The sequence below is a fragment of the Bombina bombina genome, chromosome 5 (genome assembly GCF_027579735.1).
Source record: "Bombina bombina isolate aBomBom1 chromosome 5, aBomBom1.pri, whole genome shotgun sequence".
NCBI lineage: Eukaryota > Metazoa > Chordata > Amphibia > Anura > Bombinatoridae > Bombina > Bombina bombina.
Genome location: NC_069503.1, coordinates 159,339,179 through 159,361,826, shown reverse-complemented (window position 1 = coordinate 159,361,826; position 22,648 = coordinate 159,339,179). Strand labels below are relative to the sequence as shown.

The 22,648-nt window shown below is 38.4% G+C and overlaps 1 protein-coding gene across 1 annotated transcript in view; it reads left to right on the top strand.

Annotated features, from left to right (window-relative positions):
* HHATL (hedgehog acyltransferase like) overlaps window positions 1-22,648 on the top strand; it is a 91,197-nt gene that overhangs the window by 51,919 nt on the left and 16,630 nt on the right. The window contains exons 5-10 of the mRNA XM_053713755.1: window positions 3,146-3,340; window positions 4,396-4,605; window positions 7,819-7,990; window positions 10,424-10,568; window positions 16,776-16,811; window positions 18,558-18,759. Coding sequence (XP_053569730.1) covers window positions 3,146-3,340; window positions 4,396-4,605; window positions 7,819-7,990; window positions 10,424-10,568; window positions 16,776-16,811; window positions 18,558-18,759 — 960 coding nt within the window. The remainder of the gene's footprint in view (window positions 1-3,145; window positions 3,341-4,395; window positions 4,606-7,818; window positions 7,991-10,423; window positions 10,569-16,775; window positions 16,812-18,557; window positions 18,760-22,648) is intronic.

The window sequence follows — 22,648 nt, the reverse complement described above, 5'->3', positions numbered from 1 at the left end:
ATGATCCGCTCCCTTTGGAGACTGGGCCGCAGGGCAGTATCCCAACATGATAACAACCCCAAACACACTCCGCTGCATTGCTAAAGAAGATGAGGGTAAAGGTGATGGACTGACCAAGCATGTATCCAGACCTAAACCCTATTGAGCATCTGTGGGGCATCCTCAAGCGGAAGGTGGGGGAGCACAAGGTCTCTAACATCCACCAGCTCTGTGATGTCATCATGGAGGAGTGGAAGAGGACTCTAGTGGCAACCTGTGAAGCTCTGGTGAACTCCATGCCCAAGAGGGTTAAGGCAGTGCTGGAAAATAATGGTGACCACACAAAATATTGACACTTTGGACATTTCCACTTAGGGGTGTACTCACTTTTGTTGCCAACGGTTTAGATATTAATGGCTGTGTGTTGAGTTATTTTGAGGGGACAGCAAATTTACACTGTTATACAGGCTTTACACTCACTACTTTACCTTGTAGCAAAGTGACATTTCTTCAGTGTGGTCACATAAAACGATATAATAAAATATTTACAAAAATGTGAGGGGTGTACTCACTTTTGTGAGATACTGTATATGATGTTCCATAAAATTAAATAAAAAACACACCTGAGACCCTTCATTCTGTGGGTCTGATATCCATGCCAAAATCAGTGGCATGGAGAGAAATCACACAAAGGAGTCAATTTATCAAAGCGTTAACTGAAAATATGCTTGAATCCCGCGCAGTATTTGTCGCGAGATTAATCCGCCGTAGTTCTCAAAGCATCAAGATCGGCAGATGTTGAAATTTGTGACGTAAAAATACGATCTCGCTATTTCAATCCGACACAGATCGATGCTTGCGTCATTACAGATGTTTCTAATTCAGATTCGACTCTTTTTAACCCTTTTCCCAATTTATCAAACATTTAACAGGTACGCTGCGTCTATTCCGACTCAGCTTACCTAGTTTTCGATCCGCCACCCTTGAGGTCACGGATGCCATAGAACTCAATGGGAGTCTGAAAACACAGAAAGTTTATGTTCGATGCTGCAAGAGAATGAAGTATATTACATAATAAAAGTAAAATAGAAACTCTATTAAAATTGTATACCCTTTCTAAATTAAACAATATTATTGCTCCACATTTGGTGCACTAGTAGATATAGGGATAAAAATGAAAAATACATTACAACTATGAAATAAATACACAAAATAATATAGCTAACTTCCTTTTAATTTTTTTGGAAAAATATATGTGCACCATGTTTAAGCCATGTAATACAAGTCCCACTCTCCACTTCGCACCAATTTTGACGCAACACTTTTCACACCAATTATGACGCAAACTCCTAAACAACCCACACACTAGTGAATTTGTCAACCTCTTTTGATTGGAATATGCATAATCACATGATTTATGACATCAGCCAATCTGATTCAAATACACATTTTAAACTATCACTAACTAATCAAATTGCTCGATACTTGTGTCATTGATCACTCATCAGAACAAAGTGCCATTTGTTATATTGTGTATTATACTTTTAAAGTATGTATATGTGAATTTATAATTAAAGATAAACATTGATGCTGACATTAGGACACACAGTGTAATATTTTAGGCAAGGATTTTAAAATTCGAATTGATGTTTGATTCAATATAATCTTAATATGATAGCTCAAAGGGATAGCCCACCTAACATTAAACTGTTATGATTCAGATACAGCAGAAAATAAAATCACCTCTTTACTGTTATGCTATTTTGAGTGTATTTCTTCCTTCTCTTGAATTTATTTTTCAGTAAGAAATGTCATCTTATATGCCAGTCCATTTTATAACACCTGTAAAGGGGTGGTTTTTAAAACTAGATTGCAACAATCAAGAGGGGTTACACAAGAACAGAGAGAAAACTGTCCCAGCTCTTAAAATATCCATTGATTGCAAATAAATATATATGATACTTTGATTACATGTTATATTTGCAATTATTCCTGTTTAGAATAATAATACATTTAGACTATATACATATAGTGGCATAAATAAACACAGAGATATGAAAGACAACAATGTTATGTTATGTTATGTGCAAAGATATATGTACAAATTCTAGCAATAATAATAATTTATAAAAAAAAAATAGTTAAAAGCATATCATGACTTCTAGAAATACAAATACACATTAATTTATGTGAAAGTATCATATAATAGATTTTTTTGTATAACAAATAAATATAAAAATAACTTTCTATAAGATATTGTTTGTTGAGGTATAAATCTAGCTATTTCTTGGACATTAACAGTTGAAAAATAAAAGATTAGCTTTAGAGAAATATGCTTGTTCATGGACAGTAATGAAATGGTATAAATAAAGTTGGGAAAAACCTGAATAACCGCAACATCAATGACTGTTAGTTAACACCAGTCCGATGCTCTTCGCACCGTACTTGACGTGCGTGCTTTTGACGGCTTTTTTGATAAATAAGTGTATCGTATTCAGATCCGCGTCAGCGATGTATGGCGAGCGTATTGAAGCTGGCGAATGCACTGAGATTGACGCTTTGATAAATTGACCCCAAGATGTTTGAGATTTTTTTTAGACTTTGTATTGTAGTATAGTGGTCTCTGTTTCACATAAAGAAGACTACATAGTAACATAAACATTTCTAAAAAAAAAAAATCTTAGAATATCTCACCTGAGCGACAAGGTTTTGAATAATAGGCCCTGTAAGAGAAGGGATATTCTTTTAAATGAGGTTCAACATTGTCCTTTAGATGGAACATGATTGATTAAATGAGATGAATAACTAATGGGATTTTGTACTTTAAAATATTATGTTGAATACTGTTTAAATTAAATTTTTCTAAAATGATGGGTGATTTGACTCTCTAGTTATAATACGGTTTTTGAAATATGGCAATTATTTAACTTAATAGATATTGGCTGTAGAGGTTAAATAATCTAATGCTATAGTGTATGTACTGTATTTGTCTTTATTGATATTATTATAATTGTAATAGTTTCATTCTTTTGCCCCATTTTACTCACCCCTGGTCTCCCCTGGTCTATGATACACTGGACTCACAAGACGTATCACAGCTTTTGTTAGCAACATTATGTGCATGTAGTAATCATTTCATTCTGACTTAACATGTTTCTCCTCACAGTACAGGTCACTGGTTTACATGCTCTATGGGATACTAACTGTGCTGGCAATCATGGGAAGCAACTACCTAATGCTGATCCTGTCTCACTGCTTACTGCTCTACACAGTGTCGCTGGTCAAGCAGAGGTGGCTGTGCCTTGCTGCAGGCCTGTGTAGTCTGGCGAGCTTCAAACTTGAACCATTCATCTCCTGGCAAGTATGTTTTATAGGATTGTGGGTCCCTAACCCTTGACTCAACCTATTCCTTGCTTTAACCCTATTCCTAATCCCTAAACATAGCCTCAAACTGTAGCCTTAATCCTTAATCCTAGCCCCATTCCATAACTCAGGCCAAAACCGTAGCCTCAGTTTCTAACCTTAACTTGTTTTAACCCTAGCCCCAATCCATTACTCTAGCCCCAATTGCTAACCATAACTGTGATTCTAATCCTAGCCCCAATCCATAACCATAATTGTGGTTCTAATCCTAGCCCCAATCGTAACCATAATTCTTGTTCTTACCCTAGCCCCAATCTATAACTCTAGCCCCATTCCCTAACCATAAGTGTTGCTGTAATCCTAGCTCCACTCCCTAACCATAATTTTATAACTCTTGCCCAAATCCATAACCCTAATTGACGTTCTAACCCTAGCCCCAATCCATAACCTTAGGCCAAATCCCTAAATTAAATTGGCGTTTCTAATCTCAATTTTGGTTTTAACCCTAGTCCCAATCCATAACTCCAGCCCACATCCCTATCCTTAGCCCCATTTCTAACCCTAGCCTCAGTTCCTAACCCTACTTTTGGTTTTTACCCTAGCCCCAATTTTATAACCTCAGTCCAAATTCCTATCCCTATGCACAATCCGTAATTTTAGCCTCAATCCCTAACCCTAACAATAGTATTAACCCTAGCCCAAATCTCTAACCATTATTGCTGTTCTAAGCCTATCCCCAATCCATAACTGTAGCCCCTATATATTACACAGTCTCAATCCCAAATGCCATCCTTATTTTTAGCCCCAATCCCTCACCCCAATTATGGCTCTAACTCTAGCCCTAATCCCCAAGATCAGCTCCAATCCATTTCCAAATTTTGGCAATATTCTTGCAATTTTAAGTTCTCCAAACTGGACATCCCAGCTGTAAAATTGCGGTTGGTTGTTGCAGCTAAGAGCGAGTGCAAATGAACCAGGCACAACATTACTGAAAACACCATGATTTATATTTTATAATAGGCATTTAATCTGCTGTTCACTTTACACTTTCAGAGTGGATATGTTACAGGAACATTTACTCTTCAAGATGTCCTCTTCTATGGAGGCAGTGGATTTACAATCTTCCGCTGCATGAGCTTCGCCTTAGAGACCTGTGAAAGGAAAGAAGGTTTCTATTCTCCTTTGGAGCTTCTCAAATACAACTTCTACGTCCCATTCTTTTTCTTTGGCCCAATCATGACTTTTGACAAATTCTATCAGCAGGTGAGTTATGTGCCAGGTGGAAACTGTCAAGTGATTATAATGTGGTAAAGTAAGGATGTAAACCTCTAATGCTTTCTATCTGCCCCCCACTGTACCAAACTAAATATTGTATTGGCATTTACTACTGTGGCATGTTGCAGCACTTTAGCATGACTCGTAGACTACCTCTCTTGAGGTGCACCAGTGTGAAACGGCACACCTCTAGCTCTCCACCGTTGGGACAAAACACACCTCTGGCTCCCTTAAGTCACACCAGTGTGGCACTGGCTCTTACTATGGCACAGCAGCCCTCTGGCTCTCTTAAGGCTCACCAGTGTACCAAGCCACACCACTGGCTCCTGAGGCCCACACGTGTGGCAAGGCACACCTCTAACTCTCTTGGGTTCACCAGTATGGCACAGCATACCTCTGGCTCTTTTGAAGCACACTAATGTGGCACAGCATACCTTTAACTCTCTTGAGGCGTACAAGTGAGGCATGGTACACCTCTGGCTCTCTTGAGGTGTACAAGACTGGCATGGCACACTTCTGATTCTCTTGAGGCGTACAAGTGTAGCATGGTACACCTCTGGTTCTCTTGAGGTGTACAAGACTGGCATGGTAAACCTCTGGTTCTCTTGAGGCGTTCAAGTGTGGCATGGTACACCTCTGATTCTCTTGAGGCGTACAAGTGTAGCATGGTACACCTCTGGTTCTCTTGAGGCACACCAGTGTACCACGTCATAACATTTGAGAAACACTACTCTATTTTATAAGCATATAGATAAATAAATAATGTTAAAACGCTTCATTTTCATCTGATAGTGAGCCCTAAACTCATATATTCTCTAGAGTGTTAGATTGTTTTTATGATTTTATTGATTTTTATGTATTTTTTTTTTTTATAGTTTCATTGTGCCATTATTGGAGTTTGTGTTTCTTAGTTTTGACACTGGATCACCTACCCCAACGTCTTTTATGTTGTAGAGTTTTTCTATCATTCCTATGTCAGAAAATATACTTTTATTCTTCAGTAATCATCATATTTGAATGTAGATTTACAGTCTATGAAGTAAATAGTTAAAGTGATGGTAAACTCCACTATTGCTAAGTTCCATAATTCTATTCATTATTACGAAATATATAAAAACGCAATATCCATTTTAAAAGTTTATATGCAATATTAGATAAATTTAGCCCCCCACTGGATCACCTACCCCAACGTCTTTTATGTTGTAGAGTTTTTCTATCATTCCTATGTCAGAAAATATACTTTTATTCTTCAGTAATCATCATATTTGAATGTAGATTTACAGTCTATGAAGTAAATAGTTAAAGTGATGGTAAACTCCACTATTGCTAAGTGCCATAATTCTATTCATTATTACGAAATATATAAAAACGCAATATCCATTTTAAAAGTTTATATGCAATATTAGATAAATTTAGCTTTTTATTCAATCCACTTTTGCGCTGCCTCGCTCCGCCCCTCTCATTTACTGTCCGTAATAAACTCCAGTCTTACCTTTTCTCCACCCTCTTTACATCTCCGACAATTTGCGCGCACCCTACTCTGTAATTGTAAACGCATGCGCATTAGAGAAAATTACGTATACCAAGTAAACATTGAGTCACGAGATTCAATGTTTACTTGTGTTAGTCTAAAGTAAAAGTTTGAGTGTATAGAAAGTGTGAGCTGATATAATGTTATTACATAAAATATCTATAAATGACAATAATAAAAAAAAAATTAAAATACTATTAGATCGTTTTCAATAATAAACATGTTTATTTCGCAACCAAGATTATAATTACATGCAGCTACATACACTGTTCCAAATTAACAATGAATCGTTCAAAGCGCATGCGTTGAATAAACATGAACGCACAAATTCATCATCGCTTTTTGATGCTCCTGATTGGTTGACCGTATGCTCGAGGTATGTGGTACTGCGCTTGCGTAAATTTGGTTGCATAGAAGTAAGCCTGTCTAGCAACAGGCTTACTGATTGGTTAAATATTATAAACAATCGTTGTGACGTCACAGGGGGAAGGATAAAGACGGCATTAGACAGAGCTATTAGACAAAGATTTGTAAGTGTTTTACATAGATACGTTAACATGAGTTTGAGTGTGTAAACTGAATGTAATGCAACAATAACAATATTTAATTCAATATATACAGAGTTTACCATCCTTTTAAATGATGGTTTATGTTGCTCTTCTACTAGTAAATATATATATATATATATATATATATATATATTGCACCATTGTAACAATCTTCACTTTAGGCATTGTGCTATTATCTACAATAAAACAGTAGGAAGCAAAACAATTAAAACCAGATTTAGGAAACATCAATGAAAGATTCTGAATTATCTATTTCCTACATGCAACATGTCATGCCTAGCTTAACCTAGTCTTTAATTTATATATATTTTAACAAGAGTAGGTAAATGTGATTCCATACTGGAAAAGCAAGATAGGATTGAAGAATAAAGCACGGTTGTGTCCTTTCTTCCTGACAATGAGGTATTGAAGTACCCAGATCTAGCAATTATATTCCCCTTACACCATGGCACAAGCAGGCCCCAATGCAGGGACTAGGGTGCCTTATATAGATGTTCTGGGCCAGAGATCTGGTGACATGTGACTAATAGAGGTTCCTGCAGAACCAGTAGTATGGCCTGATGTGTGTATACATCTAACTGAGTTTGCAAGACCAAGGGTGTGGACTGATGGGGGTATGTAGCTGATGGAGGGGCTGCAGAGCTAGGGTGGGTTGTAGAATTCAACTAACAGAAGGTCTGTAGTACCAAGGTTGAGTATTGGGTGGAGGCCATAGGTCTGATGTGGCATGTAACTAAAAAAGTGGGTCTGCTGACTTATAAGGTATATTTATGAAATATGAAAATAGACCTTAATGCTGACTTCAATAAAAATATTACCACTAATGTCTCACAGGTTTTAACCAGATTTTACGATAAAAACTGCAATGTAAGACATTACGTTTTGTTCTGATATGCAGTAAACATGTACATATAGTTTAAAACAAAATGGATGTTCTTTGTATAAAATCTGAAAAGTAAAAGATGAACCTGATAATGCAATACGCCCTCTCATGATATGTGGTTATAACTGTCACTTTAGCATAGCGTCATAAGACAATGTCAGCACTATCTAAGCTCATTCTATATACTTCACTTGGTTTTTACAATTTTATATTTACAGGTTAACACCAGTTCTGTTACTCGAAAGGAGAATGAGATGTGGAACATTCGGCTCCATGCTGTTGTTCATCTAATGGTGATTCTCTTGGTAGATGTTTTCTTCCACTACATGTACATTTTGACTATTCCATCAGACTTGAAGTTTGTGAGCCGTCTGTCAGACTGGTCTGTGGGTGTGTAAAATAATTATATATTTTTATTTTTGTGGGTATGAATCCATGGAGTTTGGCATGCTGGATCCATATTTATATATAATAATATAATTACTTAAAAAAATAAACATCATCCACAAACTGGCCAAAAGATCACTGCCCATTCATAATAAAATCTAACTCCATTAAATACCTAGGAATTAACCTGGCTAGTTTGGTTACAGAGATTTTCCAGAACAACTATATTCCCTTAAAAAAATAGATTGCTAACAATGTGTCTGCATGGAAACATAAAACTTTATCCTGGGCTGGGGAGAATTGGGGTCATAAAAATTAATGTTCTCCCTAGGATACTTTACTTATCCCAAACAGCTCTAATCCCTCTTCCTCACACTTATCTCTCATCTCTTAAAGCATTACTAGAAGAATATGTATGGAAGGGAATACGACCTAGGGTAAATAGACAAATCCTATATCTCCCCTGAGAGAGAGGGGGACTAGGCTTACCCAACATTCATCTCTACAGACAGGCAATAATGCTCCAACATATAGTAGAGTGGTGCCATCAGAATGACCAAAAAATAGTTACATCTTATTTCAAGTATCCTACAAACCGATAACCTAGGCTTACTGGCCTGCTGTGGTAAGAAACACAGGCCGGCGGCTATCCTACACTTCCCCATAATAGGGGAGATGTTGAGGGAATGGGACAGAACTATACATACAAATTCAAACATATCATTGGTCTACTCCCCATTAACACCCATATATGGCAATCCTGACCTCTGGATACAACCTCCCCGGACACACACTACAATACAAATCAAAGTCAACAGAATTGGTAATTTAATTGAACAAGATAACATCAAAACCAGACAAGCGATACAAGAACAACATCCAAATCTGACACTTAACTGGTTCACCTATGCACAACTTACCCATTACATAACATAAATACAAACAAGCATTCTTAAGAGACACCATCACTTTCAAAAAACTCTGCATGGCACAATATATGCCCAAACATCTCACCTCTATATTATACAGACTCCTCCTGACACCACCGGAAGAAACACTCCCAGCATATACACATACACCTAGGTGGCATAGGGACCTAGGCAAAAACATTTACTGACAAAGAATGGTGTATCATGTTCCAACTTGACAAATGTATCTCTGTTTCAGCCCATACACAAGAGTCACATTATACAATCTATCACACGGATCAATCACCTTCTACGCTCTCTACTTAGTGTGCGAGAAGCAGTGGTAACACGTACAAACAATTATTTAGCTACTATCAGAACACTGAATAAGTAGCGTCTCTCTCTAGAATTAAAAGCAAGATAATTCAACTACTGTTAAAATCGGTAGGAGAATCATACAAACAATATTGGAAGTACCTAGTACAGATTGCGGGTTATAAAAGATAGAAATAACAAAACACAGCTAAACTTTAAAATAAACTTTGAATCATAAAGTGTATGCAAATAATTTCAATATTGAATAGTGTGTCTATTAACAAATCTATCTGATAACCAGAATTTTAGGGTGTACAAGTTACATAGAATTACATCTAATAACATTATCAGATAAGGGGACGGATAACTATCAATCTATATTCTATCTATCTTTTACCTCAGGCCACGTACTACATTGTTACCTTTTAACTTAAAGTAAGGAATTGGAAAGTATATAACAAATCTACCATCGTAATAATTAATAGAAATTACGTATGGAATAGACAACCTAAATAAAATTTTCCAAACAGTCACTAGATGAGCTACCACCTCTAACAATACTGGAAAGTTACAAAGAGATTGGGAACAAGTGAAGCAGAACCACACAATACTCAATTTATATGTATCTACTACCTTATGCAGCCTAAGTGTGTTTTTAATTTCAAATCCTATTTTAATAAATATTATTAAAAGTTATATTTTAATTTAAATTCACTAGCATATCTCTAATGGTACATGCTGGAGGGGGTGTGGAATGGAGGGCACTATGTTACATGTGTGGTGGGAATGTCCCTTGTTAGAAGAGTTGAAACTCGGTAGTAAAAGAGATTAGTAAAATCATACAGATGGATTTAAACCACAAACCCAGCATACTTTTGTCACACCTCCCTTTTAGATTCCCGAACCGTATTCAGAAGTTACTCCTCATATTAGTGCTAATGTGCGCCAAGAACCTTATACCCCAACATTGGAAATCGAACATTACCCCTACATCAGCCCCTGCAGATTACAATCTACCATTTGCATTTGCGTCTACCGGCTTACTAAGCATTGTAGTACTGCATTATACATTATACAAGACAATTGCAAGTAATATAAAAATAAATGACCATATTTCCCACCACATCTGTACCCCTAGCAATATGTGTAAAATATAATCAGAACAATACAAGTGACTTGTCAGAATTAACTGGTTTTGTGTTTTTTTGGACAGCGGCTTTAGCTTATATTAATCTGGTGTATGACTGGGTAAAAGCAGCTGTGATGTTTGGTGTCATAAACACTGTTGCCCGACTGGATCATCTGGACCCCCCACAACCACCTAAGTGTATCACAATGCTCTACGTCTTTGCAGAAACGTGAGTTTTTCTAGTTAACATGGGTTGTTGTTTTTTTGTAAATGCTGTTTGGTTTGCTCTGTTAAAACATTGTAATGTATTTAGTCAACAGATCAGAATGCATTAAAATCAGTAATTTTGCTTTGATAATTTAATATAGGAAAGCAAGTGTGATATACAAATAGTCAGTTTTAACATCTGTAACAAATGAATGATAGGGCTAGATCTCAGAAGTGACAACTATTTTTGATATCTGGTAGTTTTTAGTGACAGCCCACAGTTTGAACATTACTAAACAATATTGGTGCCGTGGTACTAATAAAGAACTGGTAAGGACCATCTGACCACTGCTTTAAAGAAATACTAAAGTTAAAATTAAACTTGAATTGATTGGGTAAAACATGGAATTTTAAACAACTTTCCTTACTTCTATTACCAATTTTGCTTAGTTTTCTTACGCCTAGATTTAGAGTTCTGCGTTTGGCCGCCCGCTGGTATTTAGAGTCAGTCAGGAAAGGGTCTAACGCTCACTTTGCAGCCACGACTTTTCCATACCGCAGATCCCCCTACGCCATTTGCGTATCCTATCTTTTCAATGAGATCTTTCTAATGCTGGTATTTAGAGTCGTGGCTGAAGTGAGCGTTAGAAATCTAACGACAAAACTCCAGCCGCAGAAAAAAGCCAGGAGTTAAGAGCTTTCTGGGCTAACGCCGGTTCATAAAGCTCTTAACTACTGTGCTCTAAAGTACACTAACACCCATAAACTACCTATGTACCCCTAAACCGAGGCCCCCCCTCATCGCCACCACTCTATTAAATTTTTTTAACCCCTAATCTGCCGACCGCACACCGCCGCCACCTACATTATCCCTATGTACCCCTAATCTGCTGCCCCTAACACCGCCGACCCCTATATTATATTTATTAACCCCTAATCTGCTGCCCCCCACGTCGCCTCAACCTACCTACAATTATTAACCCCTAATCTGCCGACCGGACCTCGCCGCTACTCTAATAAATGTATTAACCCCTAAAGCTAAGTCTAACCGTAACCCTAAAAAAATGCCCTACCCTATTCTAAAATTAAAATAGAAAAGCTCTTTTACCTTACCAGCCCCGCAAAAGGCCCTTTTCTATTTTAATTTTAGAATAGGGTAGGGCATTTTTTTATTTTGGGGGGCTTTGTTATTTTATTAGGGGGCTTAGAGTATGTGTAATTAGCTTAAAATTGTTGTAATATTTTTCTAATGTTTGTAAATATTTTTTTATTTTTTGTAACTTAGTTCTTTTTTATTTTTTGTACTTTAGTTAGTTTATTTAATTGTATTTATTTGTAGGTATTGTATTTAATTAATTTATTGGTAGTGTAGTGTTAGGTTTAATTGTAGATAATTGTAGGTATTTTATTTAATTAATTTATTGATAGTGTAGTGTTAGGTTTAATTGTAACTTAGGTTAGGATTTATTTTACAGGTAATTTTGTAATTATTTTAACTAGGTAACTATTAAATAGTTATTAACTATTTAATAGCTATTGTACCTGGTTAAAATAAATACAAAGTTGCCTGTAAAATAAATATTAATCCTAAAATAGCTACAATATAATTATAATTTATATTGTAGCTATATTAGGATTTATTTTACAGGTAAGTATTTAGCTTTAAATAGGAATAATTTATTTAATAAGAGTTAATTTATTTCGTTAGATTTAAATTATATTTAACTTAGGGGGGGTGTTAGGGTTAGGGTTAGACTTAGCTTTAGGGGTTAATACATTTATTAGAGTAGCGGCGAGGTCCGGTCGGCAGATTAGGGGTTAATAATTGTAGGTAGGTGGAGGCGACGTTGGGGGCGGCAGATTAGGGGTTAATAAATATAATATAGGGGTCGGCGGTGTTAGGGGCAGCAGATTAGGGGTACATAGGGATAACGTAGGTTGCGGCGGTGTACGGAGCGGCAGATTAGGGGTTAAAAAAAATATGCAGGGGTCAGCGATAGCGGGGGCGGCAGATTAGGGGTTAATAAGTGTAAGGCTAGGGGTGTTTAGACTCGGGGTACATGTTAGGGTGTTAGGTGCAGACTTAGGAAGTGTTTCCCCATAGGAAACAATAGGGCTGCGTTAGGAGCTGAACGCTGCTTTTTTGCAGGTGTTAGGTTTTTTTTCAGCTCAAACTGCCCCATTGTTTCCTCTGGGGGAATCGTGCACGAGCACGTTTTTGAAGCTGGCCGCGTCCGTAAGCACCGCTGGTATTGAGAGTTGCAGTGGCGGTAAATATGCCTGTACGCTCCCTTTTTGGAGCCTAACGCAGCCCTTCTGTGAACTCTAAATACCAGCGGTATTTAAAAGGTGCGGGAGAAAAAAAGCCAGCGTTAGCTACGCGGGTCGTTACCGACAAAACTCTAAATCTAGCCGAAAGTATTCTTGTTAAAGAGTAACCCTAGGTGAGCTCAGGAGTGTGTAATGTCATACGCCATCTGGCAGCAGTGTTTGCAACATTCTTTATAGCAATGTTATACATAGTTGCAAACACTGCTGCCATAGACTCCTAAAGATTCGTGCACACTCCTAAGCTCCTATCAGCCTACCTAGGTTTAATCTTCAACAAAGGATATCAAGAGTACAAAGCAAATTTGATAATAGAACTAAACACTAATGGGTGTCCATAGGTGGGGGTGCAAGAGAGGGCAGATACCCCCCCATAATTTTGCTCTCTATATACAAAAATAAAATAAAAACACCCCCTAGCCTACAATAAACTACCAATAGCCCTTAAAAGGGCCTTTTGTAGGGCATTGCCCTAAAGAAATCAGCTCTTTTACCTTGAAAAAAATAAAAAGACCCCCCAACAGTAAAACCCACCACCCAACCAATCCCCCAAAATAAAAAACCTAACTCTAACAAAAACCTAAGCTACCCATTGCCCTGAAAAGGGCATTTGTATGGGCATTGCCCTTAAAAGGGCATTCAGCTCTTTTGCATTGCCCTGAAAAGGGCATTCAGCTCTTTTAAAAAAGCCCAAACACCCAAAATAGTTAAGAAAAACCTAACACTAACCCCGAAGATCCATTCACAGTTTCTGAAGTCCAGACATCCATCCTCATCCAGGCAGTGAGAAGTCTTCATCCAGGCGGCGAGAAGTCTTCATCCAGGCGGCGAGAAGTCTTCATCCAGGCGGCATCTTCTATCTTCATCCAGGCGGCGTCTTCTATCTTCATCCCGGCTGCGTGGATCCATCCTTAAAGACATCCGGCGCAGAGCATCCTCTTCATATGGTCACTGCCGTACACTGGCTCTTCAATGCAAGGGAGCCTTTTCAAAATGGCATCCCTTGCATTCCTATTGGCTGATTTGATTCAGCCAATAGAATTTCAGTAGCTCTCATCCTATTTGCTGATTTGAACAGCCAATAGGATTTTAGTAGCTCTCATCCTATTGGCTGATTTGAATTTCAAGAATCAAATCAGCCAATAGGAATGCAAGGGACGCCATTTTCAAAAGGCTCCCTTGCATTGAAGATCCAGTGTACGGCAGTGACCGTATGAAGAGGATGCTCCGCGCTGGATGTTTTCAAGGATGGATCCGCTCCGCGCCGCCGGGATGAAGATAGAAACGCCGCCTGGATAAAGACTTCTTACCGCCTGGATGAGGATGGATGTCCAGACTTCAGAAACTGTGAGTGGATCTTCGGAGGTTACTGTTTTTAGCTTTTTTTTTAACTCAGGGTTTGGGCTTTTTTGAAAGAGCTGAATGCCCTTTTCAGGGCAATGTAAAAGAGCTGAATGCCCTTGTAAGGGCAATGCCCATACAAATGCCCTTTTCAGGGCAATGGGTAACTTAGATTTTTGTTAGAGTTTGTTTTTTTTATTTTTGGGAGTTCGTTGAGTGGTGGGTTTTACTGTTGGTGGGTCTTTGTATTTTTTTCAAGGTAAAAGAGCTGATTTCTTTAGGGCAATGCCCTACAAAAGGCCATTTTAAGGGCTATTGGTAGATTATTGTAAACTAGGGGGTGTTTTTATTTTGGGGGGCTTTTTTTATTTTTATAGGGCTATTAGATTAGGTGTAATTGTTTTTATTTTTGATCATTTCGTTTGTTATTTTTCATAATTTAGTGTGTTATTTTTCGTAATTTAGTATTTTTTATTTTTTTTATTTTAGATTTACATTTTTTTAGTAGTGTTAGGGTTTTTTTTAATGTGTAATTTAGATTTTTTGATTGGTAGTTATTTTAATTTTAGTATAACAGTTTAGTATAAAAGGTATGTTAGGTTAATTTATAGTTTAAACTTAGGTTTTTTTAATTTCGCAGGTAAGTTTTTATTTATTTTAAGATACGGATATTGTAATTTTAATATGAAGTTAGGGGTTTGTTAGGTTTAGGGGTTAAAAGTTTAATTTAGTTTTTTGCGATGTGGGGGTCTGGCAGTTTAAGGGTTAATAGGTTTATTTAGTGGCGGTGATGTGGGAGGCCAGAGGTTTAGGGGTTAATAAATGTATTATAGTGGCGGCATTGTTGGGGATCAGAGGAATAGGGGTTAATAACTTTTATTAGTGGCGGCGATGTCGGGAGCGGCAGATTAGGGGTTAGTAACTTTATTTCGGCGTTGGCGATGTCGGGGGCGGCAGATTGAGGTTAATAACTTTATTTAGGTGTCGGCGATGTCGGGAGCGGCAGATTAGGGGTTAGTAACTTTATTTCGGTGTCGGCGATGTCGGGGGCGGCAGATTAGGGGTTAATAACTTTTTTTAGGTGTCGGCGATGTTGGGGCGGCAGATTAGGGGTGTTTAGACTCGGGGTTTATGCTAGGGTGTTAGGTTTAAACATAACTTTTTTTTCCCTATAGAAATCAATGGCGTTGCGTTACAGAGCTTTTCATTCCGTGCTTCAGGTATTTTTTTTCTAACACTCTCTCCCCATTGATGTCTATGGGGAAAGCGTGCACGTATTCTCTGCCCTTGGCTTTTGTGTGGTATGGAGCTTATCGTCACCATATCGCACGCACAAGGAGGCTTTTCAGAAACTTGTAATGCAGCGCTATGGGGGGTGAAATAACGCAGCTTTTGTTGCGTTCGTTTCGCACCCTCTATAGCGCAAAACTCGTAATCTAGGCGTTTGTTCTTTATTATTTTTTTGAAAAAACAAAGGTTATATAAACCAGTGAGCAAATGAATAGATTCAATCCTACTACATAAACAGACATTAAATTAAAAGTTGATATTATCAAAGAATCCTTTAGAAAAGATTACCAAATTATTTATCTACAAAAATACCCATATACATTAATGGAGAATTTTCAGGATTGACCCTAATGTCAGTTAAAGGGGCAGTCTAAACTTTCATGATTCAGATAGGGCATGCAATTTAAAAAAAAACTTTCCAATTTACTTTTATCATCATATTTGCTTTGCTCTTGGTATTCTTTGTTAAAATCTAAACTAGGTAGGCTAATTGATTTCTAAAGCATTGAAGGCCGCCTCTTATCTCAGTGCATTTTGACAGTTTTCCCCACAGTTAGACAATGCTAGTTCATGTGTGTTATATAGATAACATTGTGCTCACTCCTGTGGAATTATTTAGGAGTCAGCACTGATTGGCTAAAGTCTTTATAGTCTTTACTTGACTAAACTCTCAATTTATATCTATTACTACTTGCAAAGGGGAAGTAAAGCTCACAATAACATCCCCTCTCCAAAGGAATCAGAAGTAAAAATGGACAGAAAAATTCTCATTAAGAATTTGTTTTTTGAAATTATAAAGATGTTGTCCTTCCCTTTATATTACAGACATTTATTTTATTGAAGTGGCTAATCCTAAACATCAGATCCTACCCCAGATTTTCCTTAGACAAAGGTCATCATCATCCACAACATACTTGTATCAGGGCATTGTGGGCAGGGAGATCTGGGCACGAATAATATCTCTGCCCATGACAACTGGGCAGCACCGTTGTGATGTTGCTGCCAGATACTGTTTACACTTTGGGGTAGATTTATCAACTGTCGGGCGGACATGATCCACTGTAGCCGGACATCGATAAATGCTTGTGCAAATGTGCATTCTGCTCTCCAGAAATGCTTGTGCAATGCCACCCCCTGCACATTCTCGGCCAATCGACCGCTAGCAGGGGTGTCAATCATCTCGATTGTATCCGAGAGAAAAGAGAAAAATCTATGCAACCACAATTACTCACTGATCACAATCTAATTTTATTTATTTGTTCTTTCTCAGGCATTTTGACAGAGGGATCAATGACTGGCTGTGCAAGTAAGTCATTTCCTGATAGTTAATAGATTGTTTTGTAGAGTATTTTGACATCAAACACCCATTAACGTAAAAACATGTAGGCACTGCAACATTTCATACACATTATGGCCTTGATTACAAGTGAAGCACAAATATACTGACACTATTATAAGTTCACATCGCTCTAACACAAACAATAGCGCTTCTATGTTGTGCCAATATTACAATATTAATCATTTGTAAGCGACAGTCTAGGGTGCAGGTCAGATAGCACAGGTGCGCTGAAGCCCTCACATAACAGACAGTGCACAAGTAGTGAAGTCCTTAATGTAGCTCAGTCATATACTATTATTAATAATGAGTTACTTCAGGTTTTAAAAATCACTATATTTTACAGTGGTATTACACTTAACTCACCACATGTAATGCAAGCACATGCAGTGCACTAATAGTGCTCCCTGCACTATTCATATATAGGGAGTGCTAAAAAAGTTTCAGACACGTTAAAGGGACAGGCTACTGAAAATTAAACTTTCATGATTCAGATAGGGCATGCAATTTTAAACAACTTTCCAATTTACTTTTATAATCAAAATTGCTTTGTTCCCCTGGTATTCTTAGTTGAAAGCTAAACCTAGGTAGGCTCATATGATAATTTCTAAGCCCTTAAAAGGCCGCCATTGATTTGCTAAAATGCAAGTCTGAGCAGTCTGCAGAGGCTTAGATACAAGGTAATCACAGAGGTAATATGTATATTAATATAACCGTGTTGGTTATGAAAAACTGGGGAATGGGTAATAAAATGATCAACTATCTTTTTAAACAATAAAAATTCTGGAGTAGACTGTCCCTTTAAGATGCTTTGGTTAAAATATTTAACCAATCATTCATAATACCAGATTCATAATACCAGATTGTGCACTATTTTTTTGCGCCAGTTCACCAAAAAGATACCGCATCAGTTGTGCTCTACTTGTAATCTAATCCTGTATTGTTATTAAAACTCTTGAACTTTAACCCAATGGGGCAGAATAAATTACACCTTACACAATTTACAGATAGTGCATAGCATTCATTTTTTACACAATTATTTATGTTTCTCAATAATTGAACCTTGTCATTAATAGTGTCTAAACATGAAAAGCAATAATTAATTAAATATAATAAACCTGTCCTTCTAGTATACTTATTAAAGAACTCTATGATTTTGTAATTAAATATTGATACTAAGTGTCCTCTGTTCAATAATGAAAGCCACAATCTGTTCAGATGAATAATCACTATGGCTATTTGTATTGTAGAATCATGATTAATGAAGATTGTAATCTATTTGGACCAGGGTTCTCCACTTATATTCATTAGTTTTATTTAGTCTAAGTAATGTATTTGGATTTCTTTTTTTACCATTAACTCAGAGCTATGGAATTTGGCAAGTTTAATAGATAAATAAAAATGATAACAATACTTTTATCATCTCTTACACAGAATATAGTATGCTTTAGGGATGTTTCAGGTTCTGTGAGGGCAGCTAGACATTACTCTACAGCAATGCCCAACATGAAACGTAATTAGGGAATAAGAAACATCAATTTTGCAATATTTAACATGCATGTGAGGGCAAACTTATGTAGGCAAGACTGATTTAGCATTATGCTAAAAGAATAGAGCTATATGATTTTATTACACACAATTTCTCTTGTTTATGTTTTTTTCTAGAGTATTTATCATGTTGCTTTGAAAAATGAATATCTGATTTTATTTGAATAGGTATGTCTATGACTACATAGGAGAAAACCATGATAACATTAAGAAGGAATTAATAGCTACTGTGGCGACATTTGCTGTAACTACCTTATGGCTTGGTCCATGTGACATTGTTTATGTATGGTCTGTGTTCAATTGCTTTGGACTTAATTTTGAACTCTGGGTACAAAAATTATTCGAACGGGAATCATTTGCAAAAATGGAGGTAAGTAGCGCACTTTTATTTTACATTATTGCACTCTGCTTCACTTTCTGTTTGTTCTTAAACAGTAGTTATAATGTGATTTGCTTAAATGCTTATACAACATACATCACAATAAAAGATAACAAAGTTAATAAATACTGGTTTACTTCTAATTTACTTCTATTATCTAATTTGCTTCCTGCTCTTGGTATCCTAGCTAGGTAGGCTACATAGCAGTAGTGCACAACTGGGAGCTAGCTGGTGATTGGTAACTGCAAATATATGACTCTTGCCATTGGCTCATAATATGAGTTAAGCTAGCTCCCAGCAGCATTACTGCTTCTTCAACAAAGGATGGCTAAAGAATGAAGCAACTGTGATAATATAGGTAAACTAGAAAGTTCTTAAAAATTGTATGATCTTAAAAACCTGCCAACTGTAATTGAATACATGGAGGCTTTTAATTAATTATCGGGGTTAGTAATAAATAGGGACAACTCTGAGCTTTTGTGGCTATACAAAAGACACCCTGGTGGGATGTAAATCTTCCTGTTTAAGGTAGTGCAGGACAACTTCACTTATTTAAGGATTACATTTTTTGCCAATCCTGATACTTGGTATGCTTTTAATTATTGCCTACTAGTGGGAAAGCCTGCCCAGAGGGCAGTCTATTGTGGTGACGGAACCACCGAACCACCCTGCCATTTTCGTGAGGGGAGCCTATGGTGGTGACGGTACCACCCTGCCATTTTCGTAATCCACCTGGATGCAGCTTACGATTCTGAAAATGGCAGGGTGATGAAAGAATCCACCTGGATGCAGCTTACGCTGCATCCAGGTGGATTCTTTCACCACCCTGCCATATTTGGAATCCACCTGGATCCATCCAGCTGCATCCAGGTGAATTCTGAAAAAGGCAGGGTGGTGAAAGAATCCATCCAGGTGGATTCTTTCATCACCCCTTTTCTCTCTCTCCCCCCTCTCTTTTGCTCTCTCTCCCCCCTCTTTTGCTCTCTCTAGCCCCTCTCTTTTGCTCTCTCTACCCCCTCTCTTTTGCTCCCCCCCTCTCTTATGCTCTCTCTCTCCCCCCTCTCTTTTGCTCTCTCTCTCCCTTCTCTTTTGCTCTTTCTCTCCCCCTCTCTTTTGCTCTCTCTCTCCCCCTCTCTTTTGATCTCTCTCTCCCCCTCTCTTTTGCTCTCCCTCTCCCCCTCTCTTTTGCTCTCCCTCTCCCCCCTCTATTTTGCTTTCCCTCTTCCCCGCTCTTTTGCTCTCCCTCTCCCCTCTCTTTTGCTATTTCTCCCCCCTCTCATTTGCTCTCTCTCCCCCCTCTCATTTGCTCTCTCTCTCCTCTCTTTTGCTCTCTCGCTCCCCTATTTTGCGCTCTCTCTCCCCTCTCTTTTGCTCTCTCTCTCCCCTCTCTTTTGCTCTCTCCCTCCTCTTTTGCTTTCTCTCTCCCCTCTTGCTTTCTCTCTCCCCTCTCTTTTGCTCTCTCTCCCCTCTCTTTTGATCCCCTCTTTCCTCTCTTTTGCTCTCTCTCCTCCTCTCATTTGCTCTCTCTCTCCCCTCTCATTTGATCTCTCTCTCCCCTCTCATTTGCTCTCTTGCTTCCCTATTTTGCTCTCTCTCCCCTCTCTTTTGCTCTCTCTCGCCCCTTTCTTTTGCTCTCTCTCTCTCCCCTCTCTGTTGCTCTCTCTCGCCCCTTTCTTTTGCTCTCTCTCCTCTCGCTTTTGCTCTCTCTCTCCCCTCTCTTTTGCTCTCTCTTCCCTCTCTTTTGCTCTCTCTCTCCCCTCTCTTTTGCTCGTTCTCTCCCCTCTCTTTTTCTCTCTCTCTCCCCTCTCTTTTGCTCTCTCTCTCCCCTCTTTCACTCTCTCTCCCCTCTCTTTTGCTCGTTCTCTCCCCTCTCTTTTTCTCTCTCTCTGCCCTCTCTTTTTCTCTCTCTCTCCCCTCTCTTTTGCTCTCTCCCCTCTTTCACTCTCTCTCTCTCCCCTCTCTTTTGCTCTCTCTCTCTCTCCCCTCTCTTTTGCTGTCCCTCTCCCCCATCTCTTTTGCTCTCCCTCTCCACCCTCTCTTTTGCTGTCCCTCTCCCCCATCTCTTTTGCTCTCCCTCTTCCCCCTCTCATTTTGTCTCCCTCCCCTCTCTTTTGCTCTCCCTATCCCCCCTCTCTTTCTCTGTATTAGGGCACTCCCACTCCCTCCCCTTCCCTGCTGAGCCTACCTCCCGCCACCAGCCCACACCTTCCGCTGGCACCAGCAGAAGATCGTTACAGACAGTGGCACACATAGTGTCACCGTCTGTAACGATCAGGCATCTGGCTTTATATGGAGGTGGAGCACCGATCACGCTCCGGCTCCATATGCAGCAGATGTCTGAAGCTTCAGGAGCTCCAGCTCTCAGCTGTTATGTTAAAACTGAGAGTTGGAGCTCCTGAAGCTGTCTCGCGCTGAGGTGGCTGCAGGCGCATCCAACATTCCTTTGAGGATGTATGCGCAACTGCCGATGGCGACGGATGCATTACAAACACGATAACAGTTTAGATAATCAAACAGGTGCAGGATGAATTAACTAGATGGAGAGAACTTCCCTTAAATGTAGCAGGTAGAATTGGGATCTTAAAGATTATTACTCTTTACAAGCTGCTTTATACAATGTAGATGCTTCCTCTTCTTCTATATAAGAAACATATTAATCAACTGAACTCTGCATTCATGGAGGAATGGGAAAAGGAGGATTATTACAGGAAATAATACACCTCTAAATTGACAGGTGGATTGAGCATGCTGTGTATCAAAAATTACAATTTAGCAGTAGCAATGAAATTTGTGCCTGATTGGCTGAGGCTGAAAGGCCACTTCACTACTTTATCGGCTGAGAGCGCAGTAGTGGCCACTATTCTTTAGCATTTGTGCTGCATGCTGAGTTGAGGCACCTCTCTAAAGACATAATTCAGATGGTAATATTCAGAGATCCACTGAAAGCATGGTTTAGGTTGTGTAAGAGATTAGGGTTATACCATCAAATAACAAGGTACCTCCCCCTAAGGGAGAATCCGATTTTTTTTTATCAGGCATGACAATGGAACTGTTTAAGGAATGGGAAACCAAGGGATTATGCAGGGTAGGGCAATTATTGGAGGACAGCAGAGAGGGATGTATATCCATGCAAGATTTGTAAAGGGTATTCAAGGTCCCAAATAATCATAGGTTCTGTTACCTGCAAGCCAGACATTATGTGATTAACTTATTAAAAGAGGTTCAGGCATTGAGAGCTCATCCCTAAGTTGATACCCCACTTACATTGTCTCATCAGGGGTTATGTTTTATATCCCCAATTTATAATATGTTACATCAAAATCATAATACTCTAGCTTTAGGATCAGTACAATGCAAGTGGACCAAAATCCTAGGTCAAGATGTAGAGAGTACCACTATCATACACAGTATACCAACCACTCTACGCTGCTCTCTAGCAATGGAGTTAAGAGTTAACTTCTCATCATTAGTGATTGCCAACAAAATAAGTGATAACATCCCTTCCTTCCCAACCTTCAACTAAAATTGGCTATGTTCTGCTACTTTACCCTCAATTGCTCTTCCAACATATAAATATAATTTTTAAAAGCCGGCAGGACTTGTTGTTGCTGTGGTGCTGGAAATAAGACAATTAATGTTTCCCATTTGTCTAAAAATGTTTGCATTCTTTTGTATATATCACCTGGTATCATATTGTTCAATGATCATCTGTTCCATGAGACATCTTTTTAAAAGCGTGAAAAATGGGAGGGTCAACCTCTGTCCAACTTACTAAAATCTCTCTCCTAGCCAGTAAAACCACTGTGTAATACATGTTTCTCTAAGGGAGAGAGACAGTTGTAACCAAAGAATATTATCATGTGAAGGTGGCAGATTGCAA